The sequence below is a fragment of the Maniola jurtina genome, chromosome 4 (genome assembly GCF_905333055.1).
Source record: "Maniola jurtina chromosome 4, ilManJurt1.1, whole genome shotgun sequence".
In the NCBI taxonomy this organism is placed as follows: Eukaryota; Metazoa; Arthropoda; class Insecta; order Lepidoptera; family Nymphalidae; genus Maniola; species Maniola jurtina.
The window spans coordinates 14,160,232-14,175,756 of record NC_060032.1 but is presented as its reverse complement, the minus strand read 5'-3'; the positions used below and the strand labels follow the sequence as shown (position 1 = coordinate 14,175,756).

General features: G+C 35.5%; 1 protein-coding gene and 1 long non-coding RNA gene across 3 annotated transcripts; one reads left to right on the top strand and one right to left on the bottom strand.

Annotated features, from left to right (window-relative positions):
• Positions 1-75: 75 nt before the first annotated feature.
• LOC123864193 lies at positions 76-5,172 on the top strand. Its single transcript, XR_006795723.1, has 2 exons — positions 76-301; positions 4,794-5,172. It is a non-coding gene; the product is annotated as an uncharacterized LOC123864193 (long non-coding RNA).
• LOC123864127 (cyclic AMP-dependent transcription factor ATF-6 beta) lies at positions 5,003-15,263 on the bottom strand. 2 transcript variants are annotated; one of them, XM_045904382.1, is made up of 13 exons: positions 15,094-15,263; positions 14,348-14,540; positions 13,751-13,872; positions 12,996-13,102; positions 12,595-12,652; positions 12,127-12,392; positions 11,022-11,212; positions 9,742-9,892; positions 8,410-8,507; positions 7,898-7,989; positions 7,313-7,510; positions 6,431-6,826; positions 5,003-5,934 (listed from the first exon to the last, which is right to left on the bottom strand). In XM_045904382.1, exons 1-13 carry the CDS (start codon positions 15,134-15,136, stop codon positions 5,537-5,539), a joined length of 2,313 nt encoding a protein of 770 aa, XP_045760338.1. In that variant the 5' UTR covers positions 15,137-15,263; the 3' UTR covers positions 5,003-5,536. The 2 variants fall into 2 exon arrangements, with proteins under 2 accessions (XP_045760338.1, XP_045760339.1); XM_045904383.1 differs by having other exon boundaries at positions 5,006-5,934; positions 6,431-6,823; positions 15,094-15,262.
• Between the last annotated feature and the right edge of the window lie 262 nt (positions 15,264-15,525).

The following is a 15,525-nucleotide window of genomic DNA, read 5'->3' as shown; positions in this document are numbered from 1 at the left end:
ATGCTGGCTCAATAATATGTTGTCGTACCTATAACGTTTTTAGATTTCAAAGAGATTCAATAAAACAAATATTTCAAGAGTAAAAATATATTATTGCCACAAGTACCTAACCGACGAGTTTTAAATAATAATAGATATAGTTACCTACTTAAAAGTAACACAGATGGATAATTTATAGGTCAACAATGCAAGGTAATTTTATAATATATTATATTTTGTGATAGCTTTCTACATCTTACAAAAAAAATTAACACATTACACAGCCATAGGGCATAGGTACACAAATATAAAATTATTATAAGTAAGTATTTTTTTTTTTTTTTTTTTTTTTTTTATAACCATAAAGTACTGACAGCAGTACTTTATTAAGATTACAATCTAGCCTACGAGTAAAGCTAATAAGTAATATTATGTTAACCTAAACTTATAAAAGTACTTATATCTAAGAGTCCGTCCATTGACATATTTCTTAGTTTATCGTTAGTTATTATTTTATGACACTTTGTTCTTGTGTTCATTATATTGCACTAGCATTAAATTTTCACTTTGTTCTTTCTTGTGTTCTTTACACTGCACTAACACTATAACTACACTAGCTCAAAAGGCTTAGTCCTTTTAAGTCTACGTTTTAGGTCTGTGTTGTCGAGGAGCTGGATAGCCTCGACGTTCACATGTTGATGGAGCCTGCGTTCGTGGGATTTAGCATGTTTGCTAATAACTGAGTCCACGAAGTCCATTTGAAGATCGCGATGAATGTCTTCATTTCTGACGTACCAGGGTGCATTGATGATACCCCTGAGTACTTTATTTTGGAATCGCTGTATTATTTGAATGTTGCTTTTTCTGGTACATCCCCACAACTGGATACCATAAGTCCACACTGGCATTAGGACCTGTTTATACAAGAGTTTCTTATTTTGTGTTGATAGTAAAGAGTTTCTACCTATGAGCCAGTACAATTTTTTGTACCTTATCTCTAGGTCTTCTTTTTTCTTCTTGACATGAGCTTTCCAGCGTAGCTTGCTGTCAAGAGTCATTCCAAGATATTTTGCCGTATTAGCATAAGGTATCTTTTGTTGGTCAATATAGATAGGGTGATAGTTCGGTTTTTTATTTGTAAAATCAATATGGGTAGACTTGGAATCGTTCAATTTTATTCGCCATTTTTTCGTCCATTTGTTGAGTTCATTTAATGCTGATTGTACTTTTCCCGCCGCCTCCTGATGAGTATTACCCACAGCTATGATGGCAGTGTCATCGGCAAAAGTAGCGATGGTATTATGATCAGGTTGTGGAAGATCACAGGTATACAGGAGATACAGGACAGGTCCTAGAACGCTTCCTTGAGGTACTCCAGCTTTGATCTCCTTGAGTTTGGAGTAGGCTTCCTCTTGCCTCACTCTAAATACTCTATCGGATATATAAGATTCAAGTATGTTTGCGAATGGTTGAGGGAGTAATACTTTAAGTTTGTGAACAAGACCTTCATGCCAGACTTTATCAAAGGCTTGTGCTACATCGAGAAATACGGATGAACAAACTTTCTTTTCTTCTAGTGTTCTTTCAATTATATTCGTTATTCTGTGAACTTGATCGATCGTCGAGTGCTTTTCCCTGAATCCGAACTGATGGTCGGGAATCAGATTTTTTTCATCCAATATAGGTTTTAATCTGCTGAGTAGTAGCTTTTCAAAAAGTTTTGAGATAATTGGTAGCAGAGAAATTGGTCTGTATGATGTAACCTCATTTGGTGGTTTTCCTGGTTTGGCGATCATAATTACTTCTGCAACTTTCCACAAGTCAGGGACGTGCTTCATTCTAAATGCTGCATTAATCAGCGTCGTTAATTTAACGATTCCTTTTTTTGGAAGGTTTCGCAAGATTTCTGTAGTAATTAGATCATATCCTGGAGCTTTTTTCAGGTTCAATTTATTAATTATATTAAGTATTTCTTTAGGGGTGACTAGTTTAATGGGAGTGTTTTCTTGACTTGTTTCAATTGTAGTAAAGTCAGTGTGTTCTCCTTCGTTTGGTTGAAATATTTTTTCTAGATATTCTGCAAATCTTTTAGCTTTTTGCTCACTATTTCTTGCCCACATTCCATTTTCTTCCTTGATTGGAGGAATATGCAAACATGGTCTTTTTAAATTCCTAGTGGCTTTCCAAAGTGAATAGTCGGTGCTCCGTTCGCTTGTAAGGCTTTGAAGATAACTGTAGGTTGACGAATTGTTAAAGTTTTTTATTTGTTTCTTTAGAGCCTTAGTCAAGTTATTCAACACCCTTTTATCAAGGGGAGATCTCGAATGATGCCACTTTTTTCTCTGTTTTCTCTTTTCAATGATGAGTTCAAGGATATTTTTGGGATAAGCAACCAGTCCTTGGGGCTTTTTTCTAAGCTTTGGTGTATTATTCCAAGCAGCCAGCTGAATATCTAACACAAACTTTCTTACTTCTTCGTTTAGTTGTTCCGAGCTTTTAAGCGGCACATTTAAGTTAATATTATTAGTCAGATCCATTTTGAAGCTGTCCCAGTCTGTATTTTTGTTTACAAGTACAGGATAAGGTTCTTTATATATGATTATATCACTTAGCGTTAAGAGGATAGGAGAATGGTCTGAATTCATGTCGAACATTTCATCAATGTCTAGGTATTTTGATGATATGTTTTTATAAATAAAGAAATCAATTAGGTCTGGAATTTTCATCGCATCTGTTGGCCAGTAGGTAGGCTTACCTGTACTTATTACATCGCATTTTTGATCTTTAATAGCACTTAAGAGTTCTCTACCTTTTGTAGTAGTCAATCTAGAACCCCAATAAGTATTTTTCGCATTAAAGTCGCCTCCAATAATAAATCTATTTCCAATTTTCTCGAGGAAGTTGACATAATATTCTTTTGATATTGAATGCCTTGGAGGGCTATATATGGCTACTACGGAAAATTCGTATCTTGTAGTTTTGACCTTTACAGTTACTGCCTGAATTTCTTGTTCCTCAAATTTGTATTCTTGATAATGAAACAAATTTTCTTTAATTATGACGGCACTGCCGCCTCTTGCTGTGTTATTTGGGTGTATGGCATGGTACACTTTATAACCGTTAAATTTAATAAATGATTGCTTGGTAAAATGTGTCTCAGATATTAGACAGATATCAATCTTTTGTGTATCTAGGACTACTTGTAGTTCTTGTTGATGTTGTAGTAGTCCGTTTGAGTTCCATGCAAATATTTTAAGCATATTATTCATTTTTTCAGCTTATTGGTAGCCTTATTAGCACCACCTTCAAGTTTTTTCAATCGCTCGTCGAACGAGGACATGTATTTAAGAATTTCATCCAGTTTGCTTTCCACTTTTATTTGGGGCATTTGAGTGCTTGGCAAATTTTTAGAAACTTTTTGGGCATAAGTTTGGTGTTCACTTTTGTTCGTGTCTTCCTTAGTCTTATTTACATGAGGATCAGTAGATTTCTCAGGTTTCGATGAACGCTGAGGATAGGATGTAGATGATTTTTTAAGATTCTTATTTTTTAGAATCTGCATTTCTTTGGCAACCATACAACCTCGATAGTTAGCGGGGTGCGCTTCACCGCAGTGTAAGCATTTTGGTTTTTCTTCTGCTGGCTTGGAGCAGTCTCGTGTCAGATGTTTTCCTGTACATTTTACACACCTAGCCTCCCTGGCGCAGTATTTCTGCGTGTGGCCATAGGCTTGACATTTTTTGCACTGTGGTACCAGTTTTGATGTTTTTATAGGATGAATTTCAACTTTACACCCTAGGATGTATTTGATGTCGTAAATTTTATTTATATCTTCTACATTATTAAATGTTAGAGTAAACATATTAAGCGGCTCTTTATTCTGCCATCTTAGTTTGTTAACTGCATTTTCTATTTTGTACCCTTTGCTTTGGAGGTCTTCAATTATTCTTTTGGGCTGGCATGAGGCAGGCAATTTTTTAGCCATGACACGAATAGGTCTTTCTTGTTTATTCTCATAGGAATGCCACAAAAACTGATTTTGAGATAAAACTTTTGTCAAGTTTCGGTAGGCATCCTCATTTTTAGCGTTTATTTTGACATTCTTTGCGTTCATCATTTTTAATGTAAAATCTGATGAGGCTTCTGGAAGATTTCCAGAGAGTAAGTCAAAAAAGGTTTGATAGTTTTCCACGCCGGACACCATTATAGGTGGGGGTAGTGGTACTTTCTTAGTTTTCTTCTTTTCATTTTTGCGCGTTGCTGTATTTGATGTTTCGAATTCTCTACTCTGCGACAGAATGGGTGACGTGCTTAGTTTCCTCTTTTTCCTACTCTTTACTCTTATCCATTCTGTTTCTTGCGCAAGTTCTTCTTCGTCCGTATGATATTGAACGGATGGATCAGAACTTTCCTTGTTTTCGGTAGTATCCATCGGGTCGTTATTCTTATTAGATAAGAGCTTTATTTGTTTCTGAAGATCCAAAATTTGCTGCTCCATTTTTTTAATTATAATTTGAAGTTTCTCATTTTCTGCTTTTTTTTCTGAAAATGCTTTAAAAAGCAAATGCTCAGTTTCCGTTCTTAATTCTATTTTTGTATCGGCCATAGTTGGAGGAACCGAGTAGTATAGCGTTGATTATATTATTTGCTATTACAATAAACCTGACGCGACGAAACGCGGAACTAGGTCATTGTGCCTAACGTACGACCGGCGCGGGCGGCGCGGGCGCGGTCGGATCGCGGCGTCAGCAGTTTTCGCTGTTATTGCGGTAAAACACGGTCGATTCGAATGAAAACTAGGCACTGACTGTAAGTAGTAAGTATTTAAATATTAAAAAAACTTAAAGAGAAAATTGTAATATTATTTTAAATATGGAGAAGTTTAACTAGGTTTAATTAAGGCCGTGTTTCGCACGAGAGCTTTTTTTAACGTCCGTTAAAAAAGCGTTCAAATAGAAAAAATACATTCCCAAGTACACACGTCAACGCTTTTTTAACGCGCACTTTGTATTTTTAACGCAACGCTTTTTTAACGCTCGTGCGAATTAGGGCTGAAGGGTCCAAGAATGTATGGATGACAGTCATTGCAGTTAACAATACGATATAAGATCTGTCAAAAGGAATAAAATTTAAAATGGCTACTCAACTTCCCAGTATTCGATTTTGAGTTTTAAACTATATTTTATAGCAAAAGCTTGGAGCAAAAGATAATTATTAAAAAACATCATTGTCATGGTATATTAAAAACATAACTGTACTATTTACTTTTTTTGAGAAAATAATATAAAAATCACAACAGTTGATGATAAAAAATTATATTATATAAATTTACTTACTATACGATAATTATACAATTCATCCTCCTTTTTGAAAATCTGTTAAAATTGCACAAATATTTTTTAAGTTACTTTTACTTTTATTAGTTACTTTTATTTCAATATTTGGCACCAAAATTGCTAAAAAGCAGTTTTACAGTATTTCAAATCCTATTGCAAAAGGACGTGATATTTCGCAATTTAATACTGTAAGTAAATTTCTTATAAGTACCTATATCACTCTAGCTATTTGATTGCCTTGTTTCATTACTATTAGTTAACTTTGCTTCACGAGAAGGATCTTTTGTTCCTACTGAGCTATTATTTAAAACACCTGTTTTGGAAAGTATGTGCTGAGTGAGCAGAAAATTCTTACTTATATCTAAATCGTAATCAATATTCTTATTGTTTATCGTGTTGGATAGACTATCACTCGTATTTTGAACAGTTTCCGGTGGACTAGGATCTAGTTTAAGTCTCCTTACGCCTTTGTTCTCTGGCCTGGGATTTAACGGCATACTATCGACATTGGTTTTTCTAATGTTTTCTGGCAATGCTTCCGATTTCAGTTTTACCAGGGTTGTGTTGACGACGGAGCAGTCGATTTGCATAAGCGTCACATGGTCGGCCTTTAATGAATCTGCGAAAAATACAATAAACCTAATAAAAACCCGTCAAGTGCGAGTCGGACACGCACACGAGGGGTTCCGTACCATCTTATAAGACTGTCTTTTTTAAATTTGTAAACTAACATACTTAGTGGCCATTTTGAAAAATTTATTATTTGTCGTTTTAACAGCAATAGTATTTACACACTGTCAAATCTCTACCTATTACGGTTCACGAGTTCAACAAACTAGTTTTGTCAAAGTTGGTTAAAGGGATGGATTGTGAAAAGCTAACAGACACAGACACACTTCTTCACTAACCGAGTTCAAAAAAGGAGGAGGTTCTCAATTCATCTGAATCTTTTTTTTAATATTAGTATTTTTATAATTATATAGGCTTGCGCTCGATTGTAATCACACCAAACAGGAGGTGATGCAGCCTAAGGTGGAGCAAGCCTGCCCATTCACTCCTTTTTTGAAGATACCAATATTATAGCTATCGGGAAAAGGGGATGGATCATAACTCACCATTCCCAGTAAGTGCTGGTAAAATCAACGCCATCTTAGGAGGTCTTGTCACATTATGGCTCACCGCAGGCAACAGCAAATGTTCCCCTTTACCGACACCAACCACGTAGAACGTGTCGTCTCGCCTATGAAGCGCTTGAAGCAACGCGTTCCATTCACCAAAGTCGTCCACATTGAAATCATTGACAGACTTTCTGATAGGTTTGTGATACAGCCTCTCATAAAACATCGCTCCATCCGAAAAATCTATGTCCTTGTCAGGTATGGAACGCCTCAGTCTTCTTAAGCGGGATTTCTCTCGAATGGACCTCCCATTTTTATTCGTGGGAAGATCAAGTAGGTTATTGTCAAGATTCAGCTTGTTAAAAAGCCTGTATGTTTCTAATAAGCCACCTACTAAAAATATGTCAAATTAGTAAGAATTTTCGAAATGAGATTTGATACAATACAACAGAGTTTATTGGTTTTGGAGTAAAATCAAAATATGCTGAATGTCGAAACATGGCAATTTGAAAAATCAAAAAGATACAGAATACCTACACCAAAAGCAATACATAAATTAGTAAAAAGATAAGATTTTTTTTTCTCTCGACTGGCTTTACAAAGATTAGCCAATGTCAAGTTTGTAGTTATTTACAAGTTAGGGAAACTATATAAGGGTGGACTTCGTCTGTGCCGGCGCTCGTCGACATACGCGCGGCGCCCCTTTAGAGTGCTTCCCAGTCAGTTCCAGCATGGTTCCAGCACCAAAAAACACCAGTGAAACACAAAAACCGGCCACTTTTAACAAAAAAAAAAAAAAAAAAACTCCAAAAAGGCACAACACGCGCGCCAGCAAACGCTAACACAGACGAAGTCCAAAGATAAGATTTAATGTTTTACCCGTTATTTGTTCTTCATCCAAATATACTCTGTTCTTCCTAGGCGCATTTGTCCAATTCAAAGTCTTTCCACCTCCGATCCAACGTTTTAGCTCTCCCGCTATCCTGATGCTTTCGGTTTGGTTGATTTTTAAATCATTTAGTGTTGTATTCTGACAGTCGTTCCCGTCAGCACTACGATTACCTATTTGATCATAATCTGCAAAATTATATTTAAAGAGTGACTACGATTTCTGCTACTAATACCTAAAGGACTAAGAGCCAGTCAGAGCCAGCCCTTTGTTATTTTATAAAAACTGAAAGTTTCTCTGCGCATTGTCCCCAACACAGGGAAGAACGATCAGCGACTATGGAGTTTGGTTCATCGTGTCTTTAGCAGATAACAGGTAACAAAGGCGTGTATAAAATCTTTCATCAAGGTATAAAGTGTAATTTTTAATATTTTCTTCAGAATAGTATTAGAAATCACGTCATGCATTGCCAGACTCTTAGTAATTTATTTAAATTAACAACGCATGTATGCGTGATATGGCAATTGAATTTTACAGAGATATTGAAAATATAATGTATCAATTAGTATACTTACCAGCAATAACATCTTTGTTATCTTCCGACCACAAAAGATGCCGAGAGCCGACATGAGTGGCAGTTGGTCCTGAAAATGGCTTTGAATTCCACCTAAAAGTGAAACGTTGCATTATTATAGTAGTCTACAAATTCAATACATTTTCATCAAATGCATACCTACAGTACTACGTGGTACTACCACTTTTATAAGTTACGCCGTTTCTGCGCAGGTACATCCATAAATCTCATTTTTGAATGGCCGAAAATATCTCAGCCAATAATAGCGCGCGTCCGTCCGCTATTGGTTGTCGCCTACACGCCATGTTTTGTACGCACGAATAATAATAATGAGCGAGAAAGCATGAGTATCTGTTGTTCTTGTATTTAAAATCTTAACGTCAAGCAATAAGGTCTATATTTCATTAATGTAAATTCGGTATTAATCGATGTTGGGTTGTGCTTTTCTGCGCAAACGAATTTTGTCAATGCGACTTATAAATGTGGCAGTACTATACGTAATAATCAACTCACCCTAAGACATTCCAATTTAAAGAAACCATAAAAACCATGGCGAAAAGAACTGCAATGTTCTTTTTGGGTATCAATATTGATGTATCTAGGCGTGGGATCTGTAAGCACATGCCTCACTCTTTAATAAAAACATGCTGGAGATACATTCTTAAAGTTAGGTTTACAAGGATCCGAGTCTTGATAGGTGATATTGAAGCCTAATCTATACTAATAAATAAAATTGGAGTGTCTGTCTGTAATTTCGAAATAACTACCTCATATTAAGCTCATATGGTTATTTGAACGATACCATAACTGAATCACACGTTTTTAAAATTTTTGTCTGTCTGTCTGTCTGTCTGTCTGTCTGTCTGTCTGTTTGAAAAGGCTAATCTTTGGAACGGCTGAACCGATTTTGACGGGACTTTCACAGGCAAGTAGAGGATTGACCAGGGCGTAAAATAGGCTACTTTTTTAACCGACTTTCAAAAAGGGAGTTGTGTTTTTCTACCTATGTACACCGAAATCTCCGAGATTTCTGAACCGATTTGTGTCATTTCTTTTTTAATCAATAGAGGAACTTTGCGACATTGTTTCATAAAAAATTTGGAGTCCAACTCCACAATCCTGATGCTGCAGGGGATCTGACCAATCCACGCGGGCGAAGCTGCGGGCATCAGCTAGTATACAATATGAAGGCATCGCATATTACGTAGACGTTGTTAAGAAAGGATTTTTGAAAATTCAACCCCTAAGGGGGTAAGATAGGGGTTCCAAATTTGTGTAGTCCACGCGGACGAAGTCGCGGGCATAAGCTAGTATACTATACAAATTCAAAACCAATTGTGTTTTGAGACGTGTGGGACGTGCGACTTAATTGTAACAACGCAAGTTAGTATTTTCAATAAGCGACGTTGCTTACGTTGCGTTGCATGAAAATGGTCGTAGGATTATCCAATAGGGGTGTCCTAATACTCGAAGTTTGCAGTTTCCACCAAGCTGCGCTGCGTTTTCGCAATTGTTTCACATTTAAGCAAAGAAAGGCAGTGGAAACATATTGCTCTATCTAATTTTTTTGCCAGACACTGTAATTTTGTGTTAATGCAAAGGAGATCATATCTGTACATTTTTATTCAAATTCAAATTCAAAATATTTTTATTCAATTAAACTTTTACAAGTTCTTTTGAAGTTTACAGGATAAGAATTAAGTTCTAACGGGTTATTGTCTACCTTACTCAATATACTCAGTAGTAGGTTGGTTACTATGTTAGAGCAAAAGTCAGGAATTAATTAAATCAACATTTCAGTTATTTAATAGGAGATTCAAATAGGTAGAAAAATAATGGACAAACCTTCCTACTCCTTCCATTTGATTGTAATTGGTCCCTTAAGATCTTATTTTCAAGTCGGAGTTGTGCAATCTCTTGGTGTGCTTCTAAAAGCTGTTGTTCTAAAGCTGTTACGTATTCTTTTTTCTTTTGTCGCGATTGACAAGCAGACTCCCTGCAAAAGTTGAAAAGATGAGGAAATCAGCAAAAAACCCAGCGGTTATAAAGAACTAGAGGATGCCCGCGACTTCATCTGCGTGGATTTCGGTTTTTAAAGATCTCATGGGAACTATTTAATTTTCCGGGATAAAAAGTTGCTTATGTTAATTGCAGGGACGGAAGCTACCTCGGTTCCAAATTTCATGCAAATCGGTTAAGCGGATGGGTATTTAGGAATCCCGTGGGAACTCTTTGATTTTCCGGGATAAAAAGTAGCCTATGCCCATCTCCGGGATATAAGCTAACTCTGTACCTTTCGTCAAAATCGGTTAAACTGTTGAGCCGTGAAAAGGTAGCAGGCAGACAGACAGACAGACAGACAGACAGACAGACGGACGGACGGACAGACAGATTGACACACTTTCGCTTTCATAATATTAGTATGGATTATGCATGTATTGACTCGAAGCTTGCTCCAGCAATGCGCGGAGCAGCAATTACTTTTATACATGGCATAATATTTTGGATCGAATCTTCGAAAAGTTTTCGCTGAGTTTCTTGCTGGTTCTTCTCGGTATTTCGAACCAGTGGTAGATGCATTTGACGTATCAAAAGCACTTGTAAAAGTTTCATTCAATCAATCAATCAGCCTGTTTGCGTCAACAGCTGGACATAGGCCTTCCCGAGCATATACACGCTCCTCCATCTTCCTCATCCACCCACTTCCCGCTACCTTTTTAAGGTCGTCGGAATAGGAATCAGTCAAGTGCGAGTCGGAATAAAAATCGGCCAAGTGCGAGTTGGACTCGCATACGAAGGGTTCCGTACCATCTTACAAGAAATAACACTTTTTTAAGTTTTCAATTTTCATGGCGGCTATTTTGAAACTTTCATTAGGTTTTGTTATAGCGGCAATAGAAATACACATTCTGTGAAAATTTCAACTCTCTATTATGGTTCACGAGATATGGCCCGCTGACAGACAGACGAACAGTCAGTGGAGGCTTAGTAATAGGGTCCCGTTGGCACCCTTTGGGTACGGAACCATAAAAAGTTTATTTGAATAAAAATCTTTCCATAAAAAAATTTCTATAAAGCTGCTGGCAATATAAGGATTTCTTTGTCATTATAATTCATTTATTTACCGATTTTTTATCATCCTCTGTTGTTTTTTAAGAACTTTAATTTCTGTTTCCGTTAAATTCGACAAATCTATGCTAGTAGGAATCTTTATTCCGCTATAGCTGGTTTGATACCCAACAATACTTTGAATGCTACCAGTTTGGTGGACTTCTGGTTCTGCATTGATAACTAAGGTATTTTTCGGCGGGGATGCCTGAAAATAGAAAAAAAGGTTAGAAGGGATATGTTTGATGTTTTACTTTGGATAAAACTGAAGCAAAATATATAATAGGACCCGTATCTACTAAAGCGGAGATGGGCGAAGATGCGCTTAACATACTATTCAGATTATAGATAGATGATGTGAAAAAATTATCACATCATCTATCAACCCTCTGCTTGATTTTTCTCTTAACTCTTGAAAAATCTCTATACTAATTAGATGATGTCTGCAAGTTTTTTTAACCTTGTTTAGATTATAAACCAATATTAAATACATACAATGAATCTGAATTTCTATATATACAAGTGTAAATTAAAAAAAACACCCCCGACGATCCAAAGTATCTGAGTTTTCCAAAACATCATTTTCAAATAAATAATTATGTATTTAGGCAACGTCCATCTTGACAGCTTGACATTTGTCTATTGACATAATATTATGAACCTAACGGTTATCTAACCTTCTTTTCTACAAGAAAACTAGAAAAGAGCTGATAACTCTTAAACGGCTGAACCAATTTTTTTAGATTATAGCTAAGAACACTCTCGATCAAGCCACCTTTCAAACAAAAAAAACTAAATTAAAATCGGTTCATTCGTTTAGGCGCTACGATGCCACAGACAGATACACAGATACACAGACACACAGATACACACGTCAAATTTATAACACCCCTCTTTTTGGGTCTGGGGTTAAAAAGGAAAAGTAACTGACTGACTAATCTATCAAGGCACAGCTCAAACTATTGGATGGATCGGGCTGTTTGTTTGCGATAGTTACTGAGACATCCGCTAAGAAAGAATTTTGAAAAATACCCTAAGGGGTAAAAGGGGTTTGTAATTTATATAGCCGGTCCCGGCGTAAGTTAGTTATTATATAAATTACTAAGGTGTGGAAGTTCTTACCTGAACATGGTAACCATTACTATTTGTATTCTGAATATGTATATGTTTTGTTTGAGACAGCTGCGATATTGGAATCTTTCTATCATTTGTACTCTCAGATATGACACTGGTTGGTTTTGTCACTGGCGGTGGAGGTTTCAATATCTTCAAACCTCTGTTTTGTTCAGTGGCATATAGGATTTTATTATCTTCGTTTTTAATAAAGCTTTGGGAATGTTCATTCACTACTTTGAAGATCGAATTTGGACAATTGATATTGTTTAGTGCTAAAAAAAGTGTTTAATTAGCGCAGTCAGATATTAAATATTAAGCTAATAAAATAATTAAATCATCAACTTATGTATAAATATAACTTATAGATTTTATGTGTTTGTGTATGTTCGTTATTTCTTTAAGTGTCTTTACTAAACAGACATTAAATTTTATTGCTGATTACTAACTATATATATTAAAAGTTAAGTACTTTACCCTTGGTTTGATTTGGTTTGTCAGTATCAATGCTTTGATTGTATTCTTGCTTAACAACCTGGAATCAAATGCATAATAAAGTGAGAATAACATTACATTATTACTCTGTTACTGGATTTAGAAACTAATAACACAGATTTGTCAACAATTTTTTAAGGTTGCGGATACATCTGTAAGTTTTACTCATGTAAGCTTACAAAATTATCTTGCCAGCCATGCCAACCTATTGTACCAAAATTCTATAAATTCATCCAATCACATCTTGTAGGTAGGTACTAATGATTCATGCAGGTTTTCTGGAATCAGTCAGTCAGTTTGATGTATAGAATAGTCTGCTTCATTTACTCTTGGCATTCCAGTGGCTTTTAAATGCTGGTAATAATCAAACAAATCATGCCTACCTTTATGATTCCATTTTCAATTGCCATCACAGGACTAGTTTTATCTAAAGCTCCTGACTTTGGTGGTGTATCAGGAAATACCACATTTGTACTTGTTGTTAATGGAACTAAAATGAAATTTTATATAAATTAATAAATGTAAAAATTAATTAATGCTAGGCTGCAGATAGGTACACTTCTGAGTTTTACTCATGTAAGTAGCTTACTTGATTATCTTACAACATAACTAATGTAAACATGTTTTCAAGTACATTTACATTTGTAAGTTGTCAATTAATTACGTAAGCTACTTATGTGAGTAAAACTTACAGTGACAAAATATGACAAGTTTTAATGAATTGATATCTCTATCATAATGTTCCCTGCAAGGAAGGATAGCACTAGCTTTAGACCTATCAAAATTATTTAGTTTAGAGATTGTGTATATAACAGAATTAACTATATCACTTAGTTCATTTCTTAAGGTCGCTGCATACGTAAAGTAATCGTCCCGTCCGGGACGGGACGATTTCTCGAAGTACTATTGGACACCTAAAAAACGGACAGGGCGGGGCGTTCCAGTTGTCCAATAGTAGTTCGAGAAATCCTCCCATCCCGTCTGGGACGGGAAAAAACACGTTACGTATGCAGCGACCTTTAGTTATTATGAAGAGTTCTCACAATGCCACGAATAGAATTGATGAATGAGAGAGATGATATAAATGAAACTACAGTCTTGATGTTATAAAATGTATCTACAAGACTACAATTTATACCTGTTTTTTGCAAAAATAGTTCTACATCTTCAAGCCTCAGCTGATTTGTAGGTTCCTCATTGAATGTCGGCCAATCAAACGGTGATTGGGATGATTGCCTATTGGAAGATGTGCAGGAACCACTGCAAAAAATGGTAATTTACTAATAATAAATAATACAAAGCTGAAACTTTTCTCTATACAAAAGAACATAAAACTAGAATAATTTTCCCCTTTCCACTTCAATTAAGCATAAATTTAATGCTACACTCTACTCACGGGAAGAAGTTAGTATAGGACTCTCTCTGTCACATAATCCTATACAAATAACAGAGACAGAAATCTCACTGGGTGTTAACCATTTTGAGGCACCAAACAACCATAAACAAAACTGTTATAAAATGTTTATGAATGGTTTGTGATTGGTTTCTCAACTAAAAATGGTTAATGCTCACTGAGATTGTCTCTGTCATTTGTATGGGATTTGTACCCATGCAAAAAATTATGTCGATCTGTTGTTTCATTGCAACATGATTGAAGGACAAACGAATAAACCAACAAACAGTAATAATATGGGTAGTGACACCCCACAACCCAAGTAATAAAATGATTTCATACTTTTTAGAATCATCTTCACTGCCAGAGTCAGAACTGCTGCTTTCGTTTGGAGAAGACTTCAAGCTTTGCACTGGTGATATAGCGGGCACTAGAAGTGGTGCAGCATCAGCTAAGATCTCACTTGGTGATGCATCTGCTGCATCCAACAACGATGGCAGTGCATGTTTAGTCAGTTGTTCCAAAAAGTCCTCATCTAAAATGCAAAGTAATTAACAGACAAATATAGCATAAACTCTCTATAATGCATTTCTTCTTTCATTATTAAGCTGTTCTGCTTTATAAATTAAGTATGCAGTACAAGAAAAAGTACTGAGTTAATAAGAAATGTATACTGCTGTAGATTTTTTTGCTGTTAATGGCATTAGTTTATTTAGTCACATTGTAAAGTCTGAAGAATATGGTTTGTGGAGATAGATTTTACAGGACTAAGGCGGGGTTTCTCCACTAAGTATTTCCAAATATAAGTTCTAATTTAAAAATAACTACGTAAGTACGTAGTTAAAAAGATTAATGAGTCTTGATATAAACAATGACAAAATCATAACCTTGTAAAGATGTAGTAATGAGTAAAAAAACTGCACAAATTATAACAGAAAGTAAATCCAAGGACTACTAATGCAGTCTTGCTACGTGGATTAGTCAAACGGAAGGTCATTCCATTTATTTATTGTTTCAAAGTAAATTGCACGCACAATGCACTTTGTTTTCGTAACAAGCCGGACGATGTGCTAAAAAATTGTCTTTACCGTACAAGCAGTCTTTACTATCGAGTAGAATATCTGTATCCATCGAAGCAGATGCTCTGAAGGAAAATTTTAAACATAAATCGCAATAATTTATTTTTTATCAAAACACATTAGATACGCCTCAACAACATGCAGCAGTTTATTTACATGATTAATTTTTGAATCTGTGCTGTCAGACGTGATGGTGCGGTGATGACAGGTGGTGATGTTATGATAAATAAACGTTTAAAAATTGTAATTTTTTTGTATGATAATATTTAAACATAAGTTGTAATTCAATCAATTTAATAGTTTACATTGATTTTGTGTGTAAAAATGGAGCTTTATATACAGAAATAAAATAAAATATAGAGCTCAGCTGATTTTGATACAGATTTTAATGGATAAAATGGAACGTTAAATAATTTGACATTTGAGTTGTGACAGATTGTT